Here is a 24371-nt window from a genome sequence, read left to right as displayed (position 1 = left end):
AGATCACTACCCTAGACTTTTGCCATTGTGGTGATTCATGTGGAAGAATCGCTAGTTAATCTTACATAATGATGTTTGGAGAAAAACATCATACTGTCCTTTGACATGTGATGAAGTCGCGCCATCTACCAAGGCAAAGTAAGCTTACAAAGTACGAGAAAAAAAAAATCCACTCTAAAGCTAAGTTACGTTGTCTAGTAGATTCAGTACGCTAAGCTAAGTTACGTTGTCTAGTAGATTCAGTACGCTAGAAATGAGTTAACAACTTCCAGACCCAGAGTGGATTTATGATAGACAAGAAAACTACTTAGAACTTCAAGACCTTCCCAGAAGATTAGGTAGAATTTAGGCTCGAACTTTCTAGAACCCAAAGAAAAGCCCGTTGTAACTTATTAGGATGGGATGCGATGAGAGCCTACAAGTAGGTTTCTTACTGAGTATTTTGTACTCACTCAATTTTACATTTCGTTTTTTAGATTTTCACTGACTATTGGTCGAGATAGAGGAGTATTCAGAAGCTATGCAGTCATAGACAGGGTCGTCCCAGGGCCGTCAGTCTTGCGTGAATTTTGTGGTCTTTTAGTATCGTTTAAATTTGTATCTTATTCTCTAGTCTACGTTTTGTAATAAACTTTAAACAATAGTAATTTGTATATAATTTATATATGTAGTTTACACGTCTCGAATGAATATAAAGACATATTAGAAGAAATTCATAACGTTGTTAGGAATGAATTTGGTTGGATAATGCATTATTTTTTTTAAAAGAACACGAATATTCTTCTAGTAAGCTTTTGGTAACACAGAGAATTTCATGTTTCCATCAACGCAATGCAACCCATTGCGTTCACCACAAGCAAAGTAGTAAGTCTTAGATTGTTCGAGCACGAACTCGAACCCATCTCCTTCTCCTTGGCTCGTATTCGCTACCTCTCGAGCCTTTGAAAAATCACAGTTCGAGAAACTCTCCAAGTTCGGTAACAAGTAAACACTATGAGGAGATCCGAATCCATTCGGAGCCGGGTACCTGAAAACTGCAAAAACAAAACCTTTGAACAAATTCGCCCTTATTCAATATCATGCATTCAATTTAAGCTCACCAAGAACATCATTAACATAAAAAGGGTCATTTTTTAACGCCCAATCACTATAGTCAATGCCAAACTCCCACGTTTGATGACCGCCCACGACAATCTTTTTCGGACCTCGGGCCGAACAGACAACTGACATGCAAGAGACAACGAGGACGAGGATGGCAGCGGAAGACGAGGAAGCCATGTCTAAGATGTTGATGATGGCCTTTGTATTTGGGGCTGAGGGGTTTTATAGAGAGAATTGAATTAATGACATTCAAATTCAGTTATAATTTCTTGATGATATGAACGCTTTCTAAGTGTGAAATGGTTCATTTCTATTAAATTCATTAAATTAAAGTTATGAATAAATTGTTGTTTTTGCTTCCTCATTTATAGTAAAAACTGCATTTGTTAGTAATAATAATTGTCCAAAAATGGTTACTGTGTTACATCCAATCTTAAATGCAACCTAAATTAAACCACATTCATTTATAACATTAAATTAAGAGCATGGGTCGGGTTAAAACATTTTTAGACAGAGAGCTAAAAATTATAATTTTTAGGGTAAAAGTTGATGTAAAAAAATAAACCATTTTAAAAGTTTAAAATAAAAAATAATAAAAATATAAAAATATTTTTCTTAAAATCATTTATTAAAATAAGAGTAATTGTTTATAATTTTATTAAATTCATTTATTTGAAGAAATAATAGTTAAGATTTATTACAAAATAAATTTAAAATTTTAAAAATTAAGATAAAGGAATGAAAATTATTTTAATAATTTAAATTAATAAAAAAATTTAAACGAAATTTATTTATTTATTTTCAAAATTGATTTACTAATAATAATTCATACCTTTTAGATGGGGAAGAATTAATGGGCCGAGCCCAAGATGATGATCTACCCAGGCCCGTCTTGCTTGGGCAGGTTGAAGGAGTAAACCAGACCGATCTGGTTTTCCGGGCATCCGCCATTGTTGCAGCAGGCTCAAGCTCTGCTTCTCAAGAACTGTCGCGGAATTCTTGGAAGAAACCCTTTCCCTTAAATCAGTCCCCTAAACCGACCTCCGTTTCCGGCGAGAAGAACCAAAGTCGATGGATCAATCCTTCTTACTAATGCTCTCAACCCTCCTTCATTTCCACAACTACCTAGATCCCACCATTTCCCTCCTCCCCTCCACTCCCTCCTCCGCCTCCTCCCCTTCCTCCGCCTCCCTCAACTCCCCCACCTCCCTCCTCTCCTCCTCCTCCGCCGCACCTCTCCTCTTCTTCACCATCGCCTCCGTTCTCTCCTTCATCGCCTCCTCTCGCCCCAACTCACCTTCCTCCCCTTCCGCTGCCTCCACCACCACTCCCCCTCCTCCCACCTCCTCCTCCTCCAATTACTCCGTCTCCGCCTTCCGCGCCTTCTCCACTGACCACATCTGGTCCCTCGAAGCCCCTCTTCGCGATGCCCATTGGCGCTCCCTCTATGGCATCTCCCACCCTGTCTTCACCACCATCGTTGACAAACTCAAACCCCACATTGCCCTCTCCAATCTCTCTCTCCCTTCCGATTACGCCGTTGCCATGGTCCTCTCCCGTCTCTGCCATGGCCTCTCCGCTAAAACCCTAGCTGCTCGTTTCTCCCTCGAACCCTATCTCGTTTCCAAAATCACCAACATGGTCACCCGTCTTTTGGCCACCAAACTCTACGCTGAATTCATCAAAATTCCGGTCAGTCGTCGGCGCTTGATTGAAACAACTCAAGCTTTTGAAAAATTGACTTCTCTACCCAATATGTGTGGCGCCATTGATAGCAGTCCAATCAAGCTTCGTCGATTGCCTGCCGACCAGAGCATTTCGACTAATTACAATTGCCGATTTGGGTATCCATCGGTTCTGCTTCAGGTCGTTGCTGACAACAAGAAGATCTTCTGGGATGTATGCGTTAAAGCTCCTGGTGGCAGTGATGATGCCAGCCATTTTAGGGATAGTCTAATGTACCATAGGCTTACTTCTGGTGATATTGTATGGGACAAGGTTATCAATGTTAGGGGTCACCATGTTCGTCCTTACATTGCTGGAGATTGGGGCTATCCTCTGTTGTCTTTCCTGTTGACACCATTTTCGCCAAACGGCATCGGCACGCCTGCACAGAACCTGTTCGATGGAATGCTAATGAAGGGTCGGTCTGTTGTGGTTGACGCAATTGGGTTGCTGAAGGCTAGGTGGAAGATTCTTCAGGATTTGAATGTGGGTTTAAGCCATGCTCCACAGACCATTGTTGCTTGTTGTGTATTGCATAATTTGTGTCAAATTGCGAAGGAGCCAGAGCCTGAACCTTTGAAGGATCCAGAGGAGACTGGCCCTGCGCCTGACATCCTTGACAGTGAGAAATCCCTGTGTTACTATGGTGAAAGTGTGAGGCAGGCGTTGGCTGATGATTTGCATCATAGGCTTTCATCAAGATAGCTAATGTTTAATCAATTCTTTTGAAGGGAAGATGAGCTTCCAGCCTCTGTTCTTCAAATGTAAGTTTTTCTTGTAGTTTTTTCATTCTTGCCATGTTTGATAGATAGTTTTGTTTCTGTTTTATGGTGGGGGAGGAGAACGAAGCATTTCTTTGTAGGATGTGGAAACCTCTCCATAGCAGACGCGTTATAAAACTTTGAGGGGAAGCCTGGAAGGGGAAACCTAAAGAGGACAATATCTGTTTATTAACTATGGGCTTGGGCCGATACATTAAGAGTAATGATGCATACGCAGAAGCTAGTTGAGTAATATCATCTGATTGCATCATATGTGAGAAAGCTATTAGATTAAGCTATCTTAAGTTCTGAATTCAATGTTGTTCTTGTAGATTCAATGTTGATTCGAGAAGGAATTTGGTTGTCTGAGAAAAATGTATATGAAATGGCAGAGAACTGCAAGAATGGAGTAATATGGCATTGACAGATAGCTTGAGGTATGTAAGTTAGGAACAAAGGGATGCGTTTGTGTCTCCTTAACATGCTAAGGTGCTGTAGATTATGGCTGAATGTTGGTTGAAACTACGACATTTGAGGCGGTTTAGAAAAATGGTCGGTCCCTGAATGTTGTGTTGAGCCGTTGTCTTCATTTTGTCGTGCTGCTATGATGTAACGTGTCTATCCCATATAAGAACAATTCTAGGAGAGTTTTTGGATGATATGTTTTGGCTGCCTTGCATATTTTCATTCCTGAAAGCATTTAGCTCGATATAACTAGGAAAACGTTTCGAATACCATGCTCGAGTTTACAGGCATGCCAGCTTCATGTAGCCCATTTGATATTTTTTTGCCTCACAAAATTTCTAATGTTTTATTTTTTTAATCTCTGATTACTCGATAATCTTCTCGAGCACAAATCTGACTTTTTGTAGGCCGAAAAATTCTTTCACGATGATCCATCTGGATTTATTGGTCGAGTTAAATGAGGTATAGGGTTTTGCTATTCTTCATGCTTTGCTTGTGTTCGATGAAGTTTTGCAACTAGCCATTAATGGAAACTAAAATTTTAAGGTTTTGTTTAGCAATTTTATTTTTATTTTTCTTAGTTTTCCATTTTTTAAAAATTTTACGATTAGGAAGTTTCACGTACAGTTGTTTGTGTCAAGACGACTCTATTTCATCCTTCTCTTTAGGATGTCCAACACATCTCTCTGTGAAATACACCAACGAGACCATAGGTACTATGCGCATCTTCTTGCTTACCCTAAATTGTAACGGCTCAAGCTCACTGCTAACAGATATTGTTATCCTTAGACTTTATTTTTAAGCTTCTCCTCAAGGTTTCTAATTTACACTCTTATAAAGTAGTTTTCGTTCTCTCCAATCGACGTAGGTTCTCTCATAAATGATCATGTCTCATCATTCCTACTAGTAGGTTTGATTGACATGTTTTCCCCCATACATATGTCTTGCACTCTACACAGAAATCTTGTGATAAACACTAATTTTAAGTCACTAAAGTATCATGATTAGGAATGATTAGTAGTGTTAATTCTAGCACATTATTTATTTTGTACGCTGAAATTGAATAGATCATATTTTCTCTCGTTCTTAATTTTAATTATTGATTAGTCAATATTAAGAAAATCTTATCGATTGAAATATTTAAAGCTTTGTTCATATCCTCTAATGTCTATTTCATTTTGGTTGGGTCTTCCCATTTGACTGGACATCTATTGGTCCACGTCAATGGGTTGAAATTATTTTAAAAAAACGACACTATGGCCTAGTCACTAATTTTATAAAATAATAATATATTTAAGATAATTACTTATTTACAAAATATCGTTTTAATTCATCTTATTTAAATAGAATATTAGAACATTAGAACCGATGATCATCTCGTATTAACATGTGAACATGTTTATAAAAAATTTTGTGCAAAAATCTTTGAGGGGTAAACATTTTAGAAGGTTAAAAGTAGTTATTCAAATTTAGATATTTTAACCAAATGCATGGATCTTACTGAGTGAGACATAAGATTTAAAATCCAGATATGACACTTAATGCATAGGTTGTTACTAATCCAGATACGGCACTTGATACATGGGTCGTTACTAATGGTATCAGTGTGGTACCTCTCCTAATAAAGTATGGTTCGGGGACGAACCAAAGCGAAAGTTGATGGTCATGTGACATTCGAGTAAATGAAGAGTACATAAATGAATGGGACAACATCTGAATGAGAGCGATTCTGAGAATAAAAAATTAATAAAAATTTAAAAGAATAGAAAGTTACTACATGCACATACTAACAAGAGTATATGAAACATACGAGTGAAGACAAAACATGCTCAAAGAACTCGTGTTGGTCTGTAGAGATAGTCTTTACTCTTACAAGCGAGAAAAAAATAATATGATCATGTCATAGAAGAATATCAAGATCATCACGTGCTGAATCCAAATTTTAAATATTGCCTGCGTCGTTATAGATGTGATGGGATTTGCCATTTTAGCACCACTAATATCATAAAGTTCATGCTTCTTAAATACAAACACTTTGATTGAAAAATTCGGTCAAAACTTTGCAAGCCATAGAAAGCTTTCTTTACGAAAAAGGGAAAACTTTAAAGAGAACGATAGAAAGTGACGTTAATAAGACTCACAATTGCCCAATTGTAATAAAGTAAATCTAACGCTTAGCTTTCTTCTTTTCACCAATATTTTCTAACCACGTCTTTTTTGTTAACACATTCCAACACCAACTCCACATTTAGCTTTATTATTTATTTATTTATTTCGGTGAGGCTCGAGTTTAGTAATATTTTGATCTATTCGTTCAGTTTTTTTTTTGTTACTGTAGCTAATGGAAGCTTACGTGAAACAACATTATAAATATTCAAATTCAGTACTTTTTATTTTGATGCTATGTTAAACCGACACAAAAATTTAAGTGGGTAGGTTGATAAGTTTAATTATATCAATATTCAACTATGTCACTCTCTCCACTAGATTTATAGCACAAAGACAAATAGAAAGAGCTCGGAAGGGTGCGACCATTAACGAAAAGTGGTCTATACGACTCGAAAGCTTGAGCCAAAGAAAAGTATAGGCGAGAACATCAAATTGGACCATTAGACCATTAGACACATTTGGTCCCTCCACTTTTCTCGTCTTGGTTTGATTTTCAATGTTAATATGCCTCAATATTCCTTATTCAAAGCTAGAATTTCATGGATTTTATGATTTCACGTGTTTTGGTTGCGATGTGGCATGTACCTTCTAGCTAAGGGGACGATAATCACATTCGATGATAAACATTTTTTTTTTATTTTTAAAATTGTTAGATGTATATGCATGAGATTGAGCTATAAAATTTTAAATATACTGTGCATCGTGACATTGTTTATAAGACGTATCTTTAATATGATTTGATTACATATAATAAAATGATTTACCGGTAATTACTCACTAAGGTAATAGGAAGGCGCGATCGAGATCACCACATAGGTGGACCTAAGATTTGTTTCGGTTTCATAAAGCAAATCAAAGTCTTGATTTTGGTCCTATGATGATGGTCCATAACCAAATTTTAAATGTTTTGTTTTCTAAAATTCTTAGATAAACGTGCACGTATCATGGTTTATGTATCGTATGAATATGATGCATGAAAAGTATGGTTGAATCTACGTTTGATAATGATTTAGCTATTATGATGACAATTATTTTATTGTGTTAATTACCCTTATGTGACGTGACCAGATAGTTATCCATCAAAGTCGTTGTATAGGGTGAATCTATGTTTGTTGCCAAATTTTTTGCACGGGATCTTAGTACAGTTTGGTCATTATGGATGGTCCATGTGTTTTCTCAAAACTAGCTTCCGACATGGATTAAGTAATCAGTGTCTCTATATGTCAGTTAACATTGAGCTAAACAGCTAGACGATCCTCATTCAATGCAAGTCAGGAGCGGTGACCTCATTTAAAACAACAAAAATGGTCCCTTGATTTTTCTTGTTGATTGTATGTACACATATTTAAACCCGAAATGCAACGTCTTGGCATAGAAGTGACGAAAAAAATTAAGAAGAAGAAACCGACTCTGATTCTTAATAACAATTTTTTTTAATCATATGCTTTTCGAGATGACTCTTGACCATTTCAATAGCTTATTTTTGTATTCATTTTCGATAGTCAATGCTTTATCAAACCGACAACAATATTATATTAATTATACTACCAAACCCAACTTTAATATAAAACTATGTTCATGAAGCTTCTTATGAATTTGAAAATTCTTGCAACTAATTAATTAATTTATTTATTTATTTCTTTTTTACTAATTAAATAATTATCTAAAAAAATTAAGTTATTTTTAAAAATATACTCATAAATTTTTTTTTATCTTATTAGTTAGTCAACTTCTTCCTATCTAGTTATATATCATGAGTGAGCTGTTGATGTTACTCTCTTGCTTGCATATATAACGTATCTTTCAAAATCTCTCTTTCAAAAATCTCTGTCTGTCCTCGTTTTCTAAAATCGAGACCAGAGGCTCGAGCATACGTCGTTTGGCCGTAGGTGACGTAAGAACGAATTGGCTTAACTCACTTGTCGTTGGAAAGTGAGTGTTGCATAATCGCAAGTCTGCATCCATCAAGAGTGAGATCGTGACAAGTGGTGTAAAAAAAAATTAAAACAATTTTTAAAAATTGAAAGGATATTAATGTGACTTTTAAGAATATTAATTATTTTTAAGGATGTTAATTATTTTTAAGAACACGTTTGTTTGAAGTTTTTGAAAAGTTTAAAGGTTAAGTGAAATTTTTTAAAATAAAATATTAATTATTTTTATTTATAACTATAAATCTACTTTTAACTTTTTAAAATTGGGTATTTTTTAATTCATTCTAATGTTTTTATTAATTTATAGTTTTATTTATAACTTCAATTTCTTAAATCATTCATTTATGAATATGTCTTACACCCACAAACACAATACCAAAAAAATTAAAATTTTAAATTTAAAAATTTTGCTGGTTCATCCACGTGTCAACGACCCAATTCCCCTGGAAATCTCCGGCATACTAGACCGGTTAAACCGCAGAAACGGCCCAGAAAACCCGGTTTGATGGGCAAAAGTCCCTTCTTCGTAATCATCAACTTCTCAGAAACCGTCCGGTTCGCCGCCGTGGAATGAAACCTCGAATCTCCGCCGTCGGCCGACCGGAAACTCGAAATCTTCACGTCGTTGTCCATATTTTCAGAAATCACAACGTACTTTGACCTCAATTTATCAGCTTTCGCCGTCGATCGGCCTTCCGATGCACTGCGAAACAGTAAGTCCCTCAGCCTCCATCTTTTGTTGGCTTTTGAAAATGAGATCGCCGACTTTGATTTGACGGCGGCGGCGAGGGAGCCGCCGTCGTCTCCGTCGAGCGCAGTTTGAGAGGAAATGTATGAGATTTGATCGGTTGTTCCTCCGTCGAGCGCAGTTTCCTTCATCAGCGCTGCTTCAAATGGGTCGTCGACGCTGCTCTCTGCTTTTCGAGGCGGTCTTGGGGACCACATTTTCGACTGAATAAAATATTAAATTAACTAAATTTAAATAAGATTTTTCAAAATTATTAGGTTCAATTAATAAAAATATTTTCAATTTTACATTTTGCTTTCAAATATTTCAATAATATTTTCAAATTCTTTTTAAAAAAGAAAACTACCCGTAAATATTTTTAAAAAATATTAAAATACCAAAAACAATTAATATTTTACTTTCAAAATCATTTAAAAAATATCACTAAATTTTCAAAAGGTTCAATAACATTTTTATATTTTTTAAAAAATCAAAATTAGTTTTACATTTTTTAAACAAATTGAAAAATATTTATAGTTTACGGATAATATTCTTAAAATTAAAAAATGATAAAAGAAATAAAATATTAAATTATTTCAATAATATTTTCAAATTAAAAAAAAGATTACCAGTAAATATTTTTCTAAAGTGTTAATATTTATTTTCAGTACTTTTTCAAAAATACCAGTTTCTTTTAAAGATTTTCAAAAAACTTTTTTACATTTTTTTTTAAATTTAAAAAATACTTATCGATGGAATTTCTAATAACGTGTTTCAAAAATACTCATTAAAAACTAATTTTACTGATAATAATCTTAAATTAAAAAAGAATAATAAGAGAACATAGATGTAAGTGAGGGAGAGAGAATTGAAAAAGGTACCTGAAATCCAGGCGGGAGTTTAAGCGGCTTGATCTTACCGCCGTCGAAGAGCTCATCGGCGGAGAGAGAAGCTTTACTAAACGACTGAGAAGTAAAATCAAATTCAAAATCCTGATCGGTACAGGAGGACTTGGGGGACTTGGGGATGCCGGGCTTCTCCTCCCAGCCGAAGGGGACAGCGGAGGGAGAGACAATGGGAACGTCGTCGTCGTCGAAGGAGAAGAAGTTGAAGGCATGGGAGGGGCTGGTAGGAGCGGACAGGTAGTGGGAGGAGCAAGGGCTGCCGCCGATGTTGAAGATGTCGGCAGCCGGAGGGACTCTAACAACTACTTCCATCTCTAAGAAAACTCGGCTGCCGGCGGAAGCTTTTATGGGAAATGAATGGAAAAGAGAAGAAGAAGAAGAAGGATTAGGTGGGAGAGGAAGAAGAGTAAAGTTGAGGGAAATTGGGTTGGAGATGAATTGGAGAAACCTCCTAAATTGATCAAAAATGGATCCACCATACATATATATATATATATATATATAATTATAAGTCGAATGCATGTAGCTTTAGCTTATAAGTTAGAATAGAAAATTATTGGAGAAATCAAATCTTAAAAATGAAAAATTCATGTGAAAAGCAAGTTTGGTTCTTTTTTCCAATATACGTTTAAAGTAACAGCAAGTGCATGCAAGAGTCATAACGACAAGGAGCTACCATAAGAGACTGTCGTCATACTTATGCCAGGGCGTTATGTTGAATATACCTCTGTCGTGGCTTCACAAATGACGTCAAACAAAGTAGCACGCTTAAAAAAAAAAGTTATTGCTTAATCGCAAAAAGACTCACCAAAAACCTTCCGAAACTATGTGAATACGTCATTCGTCACTACTTCACTAATGGATTAAGGTTTCCATGTCACTAGGATAGTCTAAACATTATGGTTCCAAACATCTATGTACGAAAATAATAATAATAATAATTATTATTATTATTATAATAATCTGTAAATTTAAACTTAAAGAAAAAATAATAATAATAGTAGAAATCTACCCAAACCCCAAAATTGTTCATCAGATGTAGCAAGCATGATGAGGAAATAATGTTATGAAGCCACATGATTCGGTAAATAAAGATTCAGTTAAGCACAACTTAAATAAATTCCCTATAACAAAGTGAATAAGCTAAGAGATTGGTGTTTTGATGCAATGTCATACTCTTTTCTCAAGATGAGCCATTAACTGCGGCAGCTGGGGCAAGATGACCCATTAACTCTGCGCCAACTGTGGCTTGCGTGTTTGCGTCCTGCTGCTGTGGTACTGCGTAGTAACCACCGTATCCACCACCGTAGCCTGGGACTCCATAACGTCCTCCATTCCATTGGTTATTAGAATCACTTCTCCACTGCCAACATATAATATAAGACTATTCAGAAATATGAAAAGGAATCAATAGTGGCTGTTCATCGTCGAAGGCTTTTGAAGATAAAGTACCCTCAAAATGTGTTCATATAACCGAGGAAAAAAGCTACGATTATTGTCGTTTAGAGAGATCAATGAAAAAGATGCCTGAGGATCTAACAGTGGAACATAGTGTGAAGAAACTAAATATATATTTCTCTAGATGATTCGACATAAATAAACATATTTTCAAAATCAATGTTCATATGTTTTAAAATCAATCCATTATTCCTTTTGTCCAATAAATGTTCGACATATATTCAAAGTTGTTGACATGGGTTCATCAGATTTTGATGTGTCTAATATTGTATACAAGCAGTGTCTAATTATCATCAAATCTCATTTCTACACTTATATTCTAAAGATCATAGGCCATATGTTGAGTTTTAAAAACTAATAATCTAAAAAAATTCACAAGAAGACAAGTGACAAGTAAAGATGGGCAAACATTGAAAAGGAAAAGGCACGTGGTCAAACCTGCTTGCTCCCTGTACTTCGGCCCCAAGAAAGACGAACAATTTGCTTGCCAATAACTGTTCCATTCAGTCCCTGTATTGCATCCTCGGCATTTTTTCTACAAAAAAGAAGAAAAAATGTATGCCAAGATAGGTTATGTGCTTTTTTCACTAATGCCCACATTTAGTCTTTTTGGACAATCTCGCTTATTATGCATGTAATTGATGATCGAGTCAGTTTAAATCAAGCTCGAGTAAGTACTGGAAATAGTGTCCTCTCCAAAAACAAAGCTAAATATTTGTATAAACACTCATCAATCTTTCATTATGAATCTAACGAATACAATTTTTAAAATTAAAAAAAAAAAAAAAAAAAAAAAGAAACAGCAACATTTCATAAGAGAAAATTAAATAAAAAAATTTTCCAATTGGTCACGAGAGTAGTTAAACTATAGTTTCAAAAGCGTGCATTCAATTTACACAAAGAGAGTGCCAAAAAAGTCATTGAGGTACGTATGGAGTGTGGGTCTAGGTCCTTTTCGGTAAAGATAGGTGAATTGAGGTATTCACATGGACCAAAAAGAAACCAAAATAAAATTCAGCCAAAGGATTTTCCTTTCTTTCTTGAAAGGGTGGCCAGTGATCATATGAGAGAGAAAAAGTTGCATATCAAGGGGGAAGAAGCCAACCAAAAACTTCAAGGAGAAAACTCCAGAAGTTGGATGCTTGTTGAGAAGTTGTTTGCACGCTCCTCCGTGGAGCAAATTTTTCTTCGTGAAATTGCCAAATCGATTCAAACATTAAGGATACATTTTTAAGTTTTAGGCCAATAATCCCCAGGCCACCTTCCTCAAACGGGTGTTTAACTTTATCCCATCTTAAGTTGTGAAAATTTCCCTTCAATAAAAGTTCCTAAAAGATCTCTCAATAGACGCAGAAGATTTTGAGTAAATAGGAAAAAGGGATGGATGGTAGATGGAGAGATTAGCCGAAGTAGCTTGAATAAGTGTCTCATCAACCCCCTTTTGACATATGAGGTTCCCAAGATCGTAGCCTTTTCTGCACCTTCTCAACAATTGACAGCAAAAAGGAATTAGAATTTGGCTTGCCATTCAAAGGTAAACCCAAATAAACAGCAGGTCACCAACCTTTTTGCAACCCCATTCGGTAGCCTACGATTCCGCAGGAGAATTATCGAGATCAACCCCCATAAATCGGTTTCTGATAATAAATATTAAGCCCGGATGCTTCTTCAAACTCTTGAATACAACAAATAATTAATGTGAGAGACCTCTGGAGATGAAAAAAGAACAGTGTCATCCGCAATTGTAAGGGAGTAATCGAAAAAAACAGTGGTCTGTCCTACCCACTTCCAATACATTAATCAAGCATCTCCTTTCTGCAAGGGAGAACATTCTACAAAAAAAAACATCCATAACAATGGTGTAAAGGAAAGGTGATAAAGGATCACCGTGTCGAAGACCTGTAGAAGCAATGATCATTCCACAGGGCTAGCCATTGTTAATGATGGAGAAGTTAGTTGGAGAAGTTAGTTGGAGAAGTTAATTGATGAAATACAACCCCTAATCTACCTCCTCCAAGGATGCCCAAAACCCTGAGCTTGAAGAATAAGGTCTAGAAAGTCCTAACCAACCTCGTCAAAATCCTTTTCAATGTCAGATTTGATCACCACATCTGGTTCCTTCTAGCAACGTCTATTTTCAATAAACTCATTTGCAATATAAGATGCAGGTACAGCTATCTATTAGCCACACAAAGGCTGATTGGTAGTCGGAGATAGTGTATGGAAGCACTTTCTTTAGTCTTTTCGAGAGAACCTTCATAATGATTTTGTAAAGGCAAGCAGTAAGACTTAAAGGCCTACCGATTTAGCATCAATTCTTCTAGGGATAAGACAGATATAGGTCACATTAACATACTGGCATCGATAATAGCATTCTAAAAAAAAAAAAAAAAATCAGTGAACACTCTCGATGTCCATCTTGAGGATGTTCCAAGATTTTTTTAAGAGTTCAATAGTGAAGCCCCAGGGACTGTCTGTGCCCCATTTCGTTAACAGCAGAAAGAATCTGCGACTCCAGTAAAATGTACAATAGTGTGCCCACCTCTTTTCCAAGTGCATAAAGCTCTATAGAAGTCACAAACTCATCTTCAATGTCCTGGTCAGTAACTAACCTCATACCCGACCAAGCAAGCACCTCAACAATTGTGTTCCATGCCATATTGGCAGTAATTATACGATGGGGGAAAAAAAAAGAAAAGAAGGTATTTCCATCACCCACTTTCAACAACTGTAATTTACCTCGCTGTTGCCAAATAGGTTCCTCAGAAGCAGCAATAGAAAGAAGTTCAAATTGATTTCAACCCTTTTCTGGAAATAGCTAGGCTTCAATGAACCCAATTCTTCCAAAGAATCTATGTCAGACAAGCTTTTTTAAAGAGATGTTTTGTTAGCAGTGAACTGCCAAAAAGTGTTTACATTCCAATCCTTGAAAACTTTTGAATGCTTTAAGCTTCTGAAAAAACCATGGCCCAGTTAGCAACGAGCGGGTTTGCTCTCCACCAACTTTTTAGAAGAGAGGAAAAAGAAGAATAGTGTGATATGGTTGGAGAAGAGAACGAAACATCCTTTTTAACAGTGTGGAAACCTTTCCCTCGCAGACGTGTTTTAAAGCCTTGAGGGGAAGCCAGAAAAGGAAACCCCAAAGAGGATAATATCTGCTAGCTGTGGGCCCGGCCGTTACAAATGGTATCAAAGCCAGACACCGCGTGATGTGCCAGCGAGGAGGTTGTTCCCCGAAAGGGGGTAGACATGAGACGGTGTACCAGTAAGGACGCTGGGACCCGAAGGAGGTTGGATTTGGTGGGGGACCCACATCAATTGGAGAAAAGAATGAGCGCCAACGAGGATGCTGGGCCTGAAGGGGGTGGACTGTGATATCCCACATTGGTTGGGGAGGAGAACGGAACACCCTTTATAAGGGTGTGGAAACCTTTCTCTAGCAGACACGTTTCAAAACCTTGAGGGGAAGTCCGAAAGGAAAAGTCCAAAGAGGATAATATCTGCTAGCGGTGGGCCTGGGGTGCTACAAATAATTATTTAAGCGCGTGTAAAAGAAACTTGAAGAATGAAGGAAACCATCTTTGCCAACCAAGTGTCAGAACGATGGGGAAAGTGGTTGGATGTAATTCTCTCTAATCTTCCAACAATTCCATGCCCAGACTTGCAAAGGCAGCCTTCTGAGATGAGAAGCTGTAACATCCTGAAATTTGTTTGAAGGAAAATGAGGAAGCTGTAACATCTTGAAATTTGTTTGAAGGGAAAACGGGAAAAACTAGCCGCAGACCTACTTCGCTATAAAAGTCGAGTGAGGTCAGCTCCTCTCATAGTGCACGCAGCCCAAGATCAACCGTCGTCATCCAGGTTGTTGCATTTATTCCTTGGCTTCACCAAATCTTTTGTGTTTTCCTTCGATCGTCGTCATGTATTCATTAAGGGATTTTGCCACCGCTCGAGTTCTATTGTTCTCTTCAACCAATCACCATCCACCACCAGTGGGACTTACCTCCCACCACCACATTGGAGCAAACATAAGGGTGTATTTCCCCAATCTTGCTATGATTTGGGCTTAGAACTCAAGGGATTCTCACTATTTGATTTCCTTCGTTGCAGCAAAGTCGTCTCTGCCGCTTCTAAGGAACTGTAGTCGTTGAAAATCGCGCAGCAGACATAGCTCCAAAAGCTGAAGCCACAAGGAGTGACTGTTTCGATATTGGGATCAGCATCCAGCGGTTCAATCAAACTGGTTCACAAACTCCAATTTAATTGGACCAGTTTTGGTCCTACCACTTTTTCTCATTCTACTTCGACTTTCAAGGCCAGTAGACCTTAATTCTCCTTGCCTTGGCTTGAATTGCATGGATTTAGCTAATTTTAGGATGTTTTTCTGTTAGGGTTAGGCAAGTAACTCTAGATTAAATAAGTGTTGGAATGGCGCAAGAAAGTTTGAGTAGGGTGAATAGGGTGAAGCGAACAGACCATGGGTTGACTCCAGTGTTTTTATGTTTTCAAATGCTTCTACATTAATATGTTTGTATTTGAAAACTCTTGGTTTACGTGGATCAGGGAGATTGTGAATTGATTGTGCATTTCAAAAGTTTGTAGTGTTAGTTTGATTTGTTTTAAATGCATGCCTTCCAAAGGTTATTTTAAAGGGTACCCTGAGCATGTTTACTTGTATCAAAACATCTTTTCCTTACAAAAGCCTTGTTTTCATGTAACGGCTCTAATTGGTACGTGTTCGGAAAGTCGGGTCGTAAGATAACAAGTTTATCAAAGAGTGATAGGAGGATGCACGATTACAAAATCAAGTAAATCAACCATTTTGGAAGAGCTAGCATATCAATGAGGCTAGCATATTCAATGAATTGGCTGAAATTTCCATGCTTCTAGTTGGAGCTGGAAGTAGATTTCTCATGAGACCATCTAGTAACATTAAAATCTACCCTGCAAAATCAAGAAAGAACGGGAGAGGGAAAAGGTTCAAAGTAAAAGATCTAGGACCTCTAAAATACTTCCTAGGCATTGAAGTGGCTCGCTCAAGGAAAGAGTTGGGTAAACCTTCTCTCAAGAAAATTGGAATGCTTGGGTGTAAACCTACCAGTACTCCAATTGATCCTAATTACAACTTTGGAAACGAAAATACTATGGCAACAAAGAGATATATCAGAGACTAGTTGGAAATCTCATTCACAGCCAGGTTGAGATCTCTATGGAATAACGCTCAATCAGCTTAGTAATTACTAAAGACAAGCTAAGGTAATTACTAAGCTACTAGATCCACTTGAACAATTCGAGTAGTCTTTGTTTGGCTGCATACATTTCCACAAAGGAACTGTTCCAGGCTAATTCTTGTGTCTTTCACAATTCATTGAAGTAGCATTAGCGGCAAACTTACAGGTTCTTTTGTGGAGTTAGTTAGATGAGTTCCTTTGAATTTTTTGTACCGTTTTTCGTGGATTAGCATCTCAAGGTTCTTTGATACTATACCTGACACACATTTTGCAGGCAGTTAGCTATGTAGACCAATTTATGAACAATCCAACGATAGAACATACGCAAACAGTCTACATGATTCTAAGATACTTAAAAGGAATGCCTGGAGAAAGACTATATCTCAAGAAGTCAACAAGAAGAAAGATGAAGTCTTCACAGATGTTGATTCGGCAAGTTCAAAAGTAAATCGAAGATCAACTGCCACCTATTGCACCTTTGTGTGGGGCAACCTAGTAATATGGCAGAGTAAAAAACAACTCATTTTCAAGAAGCAATGTTGAACCTGATTAAGAGCTCACACAAGGAATATGTAAAGGAATGTGGATCCAAAGAATCTGATCTTAACTAAAAGTAACATCAGAGGCACCAATGGAAGACTACTGTGATAACCAAGCCACTATCAGTATTGCCGAAGACCCGACGTATAGACCTTCCTCCCTTGTATTTTGTTCCCTTAATTATTTCTTTAACTTTTGTTCATTCCCTTGTCTTCTTTTTTGTCCCGTTGGGTTCCCCTTTATTTGGCTTTTAGTTGTATTTCTTTATCTGTAAAAATTTACCCCTTAAATCTTGGACTGAAGGATACAAGACAATAGAAATTTTCCTGTCTTGAAAATCATTACGAACTTTATATCTCAGTTTGTTTTGCTTGAAACAAAAGGGAACAATAGGAGATATCATATCGTGAAACATGGCATGAAAACTTAGGACCTTGACCATGGCGTTGTACAGAAGCTATACTTAAAAATTAATATTATTTTTAAATACAAAAAATGTTTCTGACTCAGAAAACTGACATCTAAAGACCATTAGAAACAAGAACAACAAGAACATAATCAATAATTTGCACTTCTTATAGGTTTCTTCAGTATTTTCTTAAGTCATTGTTTATCTACAAATCATCAACTGTTCTTTCAAGTATAAATTGATCGACTACATTATACTTTCATATTGATATAAATAAAAAGAGGATTAATTATGAGAAAGAAAAAATCCATCCAAACTTCTTTCAAAAATTCATTCATCCGAATAACTTGTAGATTAAACAACTAAGTAAAATAGTATAAAATTTTAAGTAGCTCAAATGAGAAAATCCTGCAACGCAAATGAGTTTAAATTTTAATTTGAAACCCCATTTTCAGAAAACACACTCAGCAGTCGGCAGTTGTCAATTTGTTGCTATGTGACATCTGAAGGAGGATAGAATATAGTACCGGTAAAGGTAAAGTTTTGAGGCATGCTAGTTTCTTTGCAATTTTGATGAAATTTATTGAGAGGAATAATAGAGTCTTTAAGGTCTTGTGACGAGATTTGGGACTTGACAAGGTTTAATGCCTCCTTGCTATCATCGGTCACTAGACTTTTTTGTAATTACGATATTGGTTTGATTTTGTTGGATTATTGTCCCTTGGTTGGTTTTGGGGACTTCCTTTTTATTGGGTTGGATTTTTATCTGCCCTTGTATTTCTTTCATTACTCACCATGAACGTTCAGTTTCTTAAAAATATGTGTGTGTGTGTGTGTGCATAGGACCAGTATTTGTTGGCAAGGAGGCAACTAAGGAATAAGTTTCCTTGTGGTTCTGTCCCTTACATCCATAAAATAAGATCCATAGTGTTTTCTAAAGCATTATAGTAGCCTTATAGAGCTTAAGTGTGGTACAAACTTTTTTTTTTTTTTCTGTGTGTGTGTGTGATTATGAAACCGACTTAAGCATTTAGGGTTAGGAAATTTCGTTTTTTTTTTCCAATTAATAAAGAAGCCTTGAGTCACTGTACTTTGCACCTCAAGGCCTCGAACAGACACACACAATCCACCTTACTAATGAGGAGGAAAAGAGAAGGAATGGAAAATGAGGCACTCCTCGTCTATGACATCTTGAAGCTAAAGATCATATCTCTTGGCTTTCCATTATTGATGTTGAAGAAAATGGCACCAGAGACACACTTGATAAAAAAAAAAAAAAAAAAAAATCAATCAATCAACTTTGCCAGTCTTTAAAATGTATAAAGAAACCAGCTGAGCGTACAAACAAGCAACGTATAATTGCTAATTTAATCTATTCAAGCAAGCATTCACAATTTTTTTTTAAAAAAAAGTGAAAAAAAAAAAAAAAAAACTTCATTGTACAAATGAAATTCTCGGAGGGGGAGGGGAGAAAAGAAAGAAAGCATTCATTTCTTTAGAACGAATCTATTTGATGGATTATTAGGAAATGGGCTTGCTCCTCATAAGTTAAAGCTTGTTTTTGCTAATCAATAAAAATGATGATATAGTTACAAAATTTGAGGATTGAGTGTATAATCTTGCAAATTTGGCAATTGTTTCAACAAACATGGTGAAGGCAAGCTTGATCAGAATATTTCAGCCAAATTGATTTCGAGATGGAAATTTTCTGAAAGAAGTAAAATTATATCAATGAACTTTGGCTTACAAAAGCCTCAGCACCGAAGATAGGTTGCAAAAAGATATTTTGAGAAGAAGTTCATAGTTTCGGTAAGAAACCAACCTATCATTTTGTAGATTAAGCAGGGGTCCAAATAAGCAAGAATAAAGGCTAAATGCCAATTACAAAACTACTTATAATGAATTTTGCTGATTTTTGTGACTGTATGGTTTACAGCTTCAAATTGGGAGAAAGAGTTTAAACCAGTTTCGAATGAATCCAAAAGTTAGCTTCTTTAAAGTTGAAGGGACCATATAGGATTAATCTCCTCACCCAATTGTGTTCAGTAGCTCATTTTAGGCACCGGGCAAAAGGTAGCTTGTTGTATGAGTAAAGAGCAAACACCCATGTCTGACTTGAATGCCAAGTTTACAGCTTCAAATTGGATAGCCTTATACAGCATATTTTGTAACTATTCTGCTTCTGAAAGCAACTTGTATAATCCTTCTATTAGGAAAGGGGATCTCTTACCTCCCAGGCCTATAGGGTATTCCTTGATTATTTCTTTTCTTCTAATCAAAAAAAGAAATCAAATGAAATTATAAACAAGGAAATCACCCATGCAGGAGCCAGTGACTAAGAAAGCAAGTACTAAAAAGTCCACGTCTTCCAATCTTGGGAGAATTCCTTATCGCTTGATAACACAACCTTGCATAATTCAAGATTTATGGACTAATCTGATCACAAAAAAATTAGTAAGAATTCTCTCAAACGACAAGCTATGTCATTTAATTTGGTTGTTCTATAAAACTTTGAAGTTCCTAATAAACTGGGGGGAAGGAAGGAATGTAGTTCAATGACTGGTCTATCCTTTCCACCATTATTTCCCCTCCTCCAAGCCCCAATATCGAAGATCTTTGGAGATGGACTCTGGATGACAGAGGCACCTCCCTTCACAGTAAAATCCCTAACACAAAATGTGATATCCCACGTTGGTTGGGGAGGAGAACGAAACACCCTTTATAAGGGTGTGGAAACCTTTCCGTAGCAGATGCGTTTTAAAGTCTCGAGGGGAAGCCCAAAAGAGAAAGTCCAAAGAGGACAATATCTGCTAGCGGTAGACTTTGGCCGTTACAAATGGTATCTACACCGGGCAATGTGCCGCAAAGGAGGTTGTTCCTTGAAGGAGGGTGGATTTGGTAGGGGTCCCACATTGATTGGAGAAAGGGAACGAATGTCAACGAGGACGCTGGGCCCGGAAGGGGGGTGGATTGTGATATCCAACATTGGTTGAGGAGGAGAACGAAACACCCTTTATAAGGGAGTGGAAACCTTTCCCTAGCAGATGCGTTTTAAAGCCTTGAGGGGAAGCCCGAAAGGGAAAGCCCAAAGAGGATAATATCTGCTAGTGGTGGACTTGAGTTCTTACACAAAAAGCTTACATCCAGTGATCACATTATGCACAAGGATTTTTGTGTACGTTTATGGAAAGGCCCTGTCCCAAAGAAAGTAAAATAATTCATTCGGGAATTGGGAATTTAATCATGGATGCATCAACATAGCCGACACCTTGCTCAAAAAAATCCTCATGGATTGTTTCCTCTCCAAACTGGTGTCTCCTCTGTCATGACAGTGGAGAAACTATGATGCACCTTTTCACGACATGTAAATTTGCACGGTCCTATTGGAAGAGGGTTCTTATGGCATTCAGATTCCACATTGCCCAAATGTTACCGTTATATTTCTCGAAATCCTCGTTTTGGATCATCTCTTAAGCAAAGAAAAGGAAGTTGTCTACTCTTCTATCAACAAAGCTTTTCTTTGGTTAACTTGGCTTTAACGTAACTGCTGTATTTTCAAGGACAATGCTTTGGAAATCGAATCCTTTTTTGAATACCTTATTTATCTTGCTCTAACGTGGTGTAATTTCTCCCCATATTTTTGTGATTAAAGTCTTGCTCTTACATCGCTTATAGATCACTGGAATTGTATACACCTCCCGAACAAAAGGGGCACAACTTCTCTCGGTTGGCCTCATATACTCCCTGTTTTTTTTTTTTTTCCAACTTTTTTATTGAAAAAATAAATGATTTAATATGCATGGAAATTTTCTAAAGAGTTTTGACTTCTAATTTTACTTTTTAACTAAATATCCTCCATGCTTACTGGCGCATGTGTTTACTTCTCTATAAAATAAGGGGTCGTTGGAAATATTAACATAATTGAAAATTAGTATTGAAGAAATTGAATCTCAGAAAAAAAAATAATAACATATAGGGCGAAGAATAAAACCTATGTCAATGAGTGACTACCATGATTATCATAATCTATATCAAGGTAGCATCAATTAAGTAAATCAGTGATTACAATAAAAAGTTACTTTTTAGGTAATAAAAAGAAGAAGAAAAGGTGATTACTATCAAGTCAATTTGGTTTGCCATTACTTTTTGAAAATATATAGCTAATTATTATCATAAAAAAGTACATATCTACATATATTCTAGAAAAGCAGGCTACATAATCAAAATATCCTAAAAGAAGACACAGGCATATAGGTAATAAATCGTAGACCCAATATCGCTAACTACTATGGCAAACAAAACTGACTGCTATTTCACGGGTCAATCCAACTTGACCAGTGACCTTGCCTTTTTGTAACCTCTAATTACTTGCGAGATGTAAAGATCGGCAATAGAAGCTGCATATTTAACGACAGAAAGCTCCACAGAAAAATAAGAAGAATACCTGTTGGCAAACTGCACAAATCCACATCCCTTTCCAATAGGAATTTTCACAGAGACAATCTCACCAAATTTAGAGAAAGGTTGCTTGAGATCTTCATCACTAACATCAGAATCAAGGCCGCCAACAAATATCTGAAGTAGAACAAGTTGGCAAGGTATGTAATAGCCGGAAAAAAAAATTAGTATTGAGACAGGAAGGAATAAACTAACAGTCGTGTTGTTCGACTCGCCATCTTGTGGTCCCTGAACAGCCATGCCATTTGCATGTCCACCAGCCAGAACTAAAGCTAAACAAAATTTTAAAGAAAAACAGAAATAGGCATCCAATTAATATCTCATCTCAAAAACGAGTTAACATATTAACTGCATTTTACTCACACCTTACCTTATAACTAAGAAATAAATCAATCATTATAACATCTTCTACACAAGAGGTAGAATGCAAAACTTATAGGTATCTGGGATCGTTTATTTATGTTAAAGTAGACAGAGTGATAATATCACCATACAAGATTCCTAGCTAATTCAAGAGGGTCGATCTCTCCAAAAATGCTCCACAATTCCCAAGATATCTCATAAAACGTTCCTTACTACCTCCCCACACTAAAAAGGCAAAAAATGCTCCACAGCTAACTAACTATTCTTTCCATTCCCTACCCTGCCTAGAATAAACATTCACAATTGGAGGCCTAACAAAACCCATGTTCATTATGCCAATGTCTAAAACCCATTCATGAAAAAAGAAAATATTACTGGGACAGATGCTAAAGAACCATGCACATGTCAGGTGGAAATATTAAACTTCTAGTCTTCTAGTTGACATACAGCCAAAAACATTAATACTGCCAGCTGGTTCCATAAACTTCTTGAAAATAATGCTTCACTTATCATTGCACCAGGAGGAGAAAGATAAAAAGAAAAAAGAAACTTGCCATCCAGAAAAACACAGTACCAAAAAGATGAAATACACTCCAACTTGGATGTCCCATAATAAAGAATAATGTCACAAAAAGCATGAAAAACTGAATAATAGATCAATAAACAACAACATCCAGCAGTGATGCCAGAAGCGAACCAATACTAACCCTGTGAAGAATAACCTTGTTGATATCCAGATGCTTTCTTTGGTGTTGCAACACCAATGCGCATGGGTCTACTTGAACAATATATCCCATTCATTTCAGTCATAGCCCTGGACTTTTCATTTTCATCACCAAACCTGACAAATCCATAACCCTTTGAACGCCCTGAATTTGAATCAATAACCACCTTTGCTCCTTTAACAGATGTGTATTTACTAGAAAAAGTTTCTTGCAGCATAGCATCAGTTACATCAGCAGCCAAATCACCAACAAATATAGATAGGTCAGAACCAGTGTCCGGTCGCCTATCATTTCCACTAAAGGTTGCCCAATTGAGACGGAAAGGCAGATCTGTGTTTGGCATCATAGCACCATTATAGTTCTGCAACACTTTATCAGCTGTTGCATGTGAATAGAACTCAACAAATCCATAGCCCTCAGATTGACCAGTTTGCTTATTGCATATGACCTTAACAGAGAAAACCTGCGTGTTCATGAAGCAAAAGGAAGAGAAACAGTTCAGTCAACTGATGACCAAAAAAGATGCTCTTGATGGAGATCGATTCATACAAGAGGAAACATAAAACACAGTCTGCAGCTAATCTATCTAAACGTTGCCAGTAAAAATCAGAAGCAACCAATTGTCACTTAGAAATGTTGCACAGTAAAATAAGATATATGGAAATCATATATTAGCATGCACACTAATTCATTCAAAATTGCAAACAATGACACCAAGAACCAATCATTTTGAAGAAATTCAGCTACAAATTATTTTAAAACAAGAAACTCACAAAAGAATTTAAAACAAGAAACTCAGAAAAGAATACCGGGTATATGTTATTCCAAAGTTGTAATCTCAACTTAGTAGAGCTAAACAACCTAACCTCAGTACAGACCATCTAAACTAATAGTGAAATTGCAATTACTAGTTGGGGACCAAAATTTCACTCATTACACATAAATTACTTGTGATCTGATTGTCTCTATCATTAAGATTGCAAGGATAATTGAAGTGTCAAAACTAGGACAGAGGAATAGTAATAAGAAAAGCACACTCTAAAACTAAAATTACTAGTGCAAGCCCTTCTTGAGTTTATCGCTGGAAAAAGAGAGATGCTCATACAAAAATAAATCAATCTAAAATTTGCATCTTTAGTAACAATTCTTCTCGTGTTGGGTAGACTCGCTTTGGACCACCATTTCAATTCCAGGACAATAGAAGATGCAGCAATGATAATGTCGACGACCACAGATTCACAAACTTCAAATCAATTCAAGAACGCGAGAAAAAAAATAATAAAGAAATGCGATCGATCTCACTACAGAAAGTCTCAAAACGATCTAACAGGAAAAAATCAAGGAAAAATTACAGATAGAGATTCGTTAAGAACAAAAAAAAAAAAAAAAAAAAAAAAAAA

At 36.5% G+C, this 24371-nt stretch overlaps 4 protein-coding genes across 4 annotated transcripts in view; 1 reads left to right on the top strand and 3 right to left on the bottom strand.

Annotated features, from left to right (window-relative positions):
* Positions 1–734: 734 nt before the first annotated feature.
* Positions 735–1300, bottom strand: LOC111451661. The gene is made up of 2 exons (XM_023092156.1): positions 1101–1300; positions 735–1034 (listed from the first exon to the last, which is right to left on the bottom strand). The coding sequence occupies exons 1-2, from the start codon at positions 1276–1278 to the stop codon at positions 784–786; spliced, it is 429 nt and encodes a 142-aa protein (XP_022947924.1). The 5' UTR covers positions 1279–1300; the 3' UTR covers positions 735–783.
* A 738-nt stretch (positions 1301–2038) lies between these two features.
* On the top strand, positions 2039–4248 carry LOC111451843 (protein ALP1-like). Its single transcript, XM_023092425.1, has 2 exons — positions 2039–3590; positions 3920–4248. The coding sequence occupies exon 1, from the start codon at positions 2173–2175 to the stop codon at positions 3529–3531; it is 1359 nt and encodes a 452-aa protein (XP_022948193.1). The 5' UTR covers positions 2039–2172; the 3' UTR covers positions 3532–3590; positions 3920–4248.
* A 4195-nt stretch (positions 4249–8443) lies between these two features.
* LOC111451541 lies at positions 8444–10263 on the bottom strand. Its single transcript, XM_023092014.1, has 2 exons — positions 9764–10263; positions 8444–9106 (listed from the first exon to the last, which is right to left on the bottom strand). The coding sequence occupies exons 1-2, from the start codon at positions 10097–10099 to the stop codon at positions 8582–8584; spliced, it is 861 nt and encodes a 286-aa protein (XP_022947782.1). The 5' UTR covers positions 10100–10263; the 3' UTR covers positions 8444–8581.
* Positions 10264–10764: 501 nt separating this feature from the next.
* LOC111451298 (polyadenylate-binding protein RBP47-like) overlaps positions 10765–24371 on the bottom strand; it is a 15182-nt gene continuing 1575 nt past the window's right edge. Inside the window, exons 2-6 of the mRNA XM_023091671.1 lie at positions 22954–23434; positions 22079–22155; positions 21870–22000; positions 11684–11780; positions 10765–11150 (exon numbers count right to left, since the gene is read on the bottom strand). Of these exons, the coding sequence (XP_022947439.1) occupies positions 10971–11150; positions 11684–11780; positions 21870–22000; positions 22079–22155; positions 22954–23434 (966 nt within the window). The 3' untranslated portion in view covers positions 10765–10970. The remainder of the gene's footprint in view (positions 11151–11683; positions 11781–21869; positions 22001–22078; positions 22156–22953; positions 23435–24371) is intronic.

This window comes from Cucurbita moschata, unplaced genomic scaffold (assembly GCF_002738365.1).
Source record: "Cucurbita moschata cultivar Rifu unplaced genomic scaffold, Cmos_1.0 Cmo_Scf00013, whole genome shotgun sequence".
Taxonomy (NCBI): Eukaryota; Viridiplantae; Streptophyta; class Magnoliopsida; order Cucurbitales; family Cucurbitaceae; genus Cucurbita; species Cucurbita moschata.
Note: the sequence above shows the minus strand (reverse complement) of the source record. Positions and strands in the feature narration are given on the sequence as shown.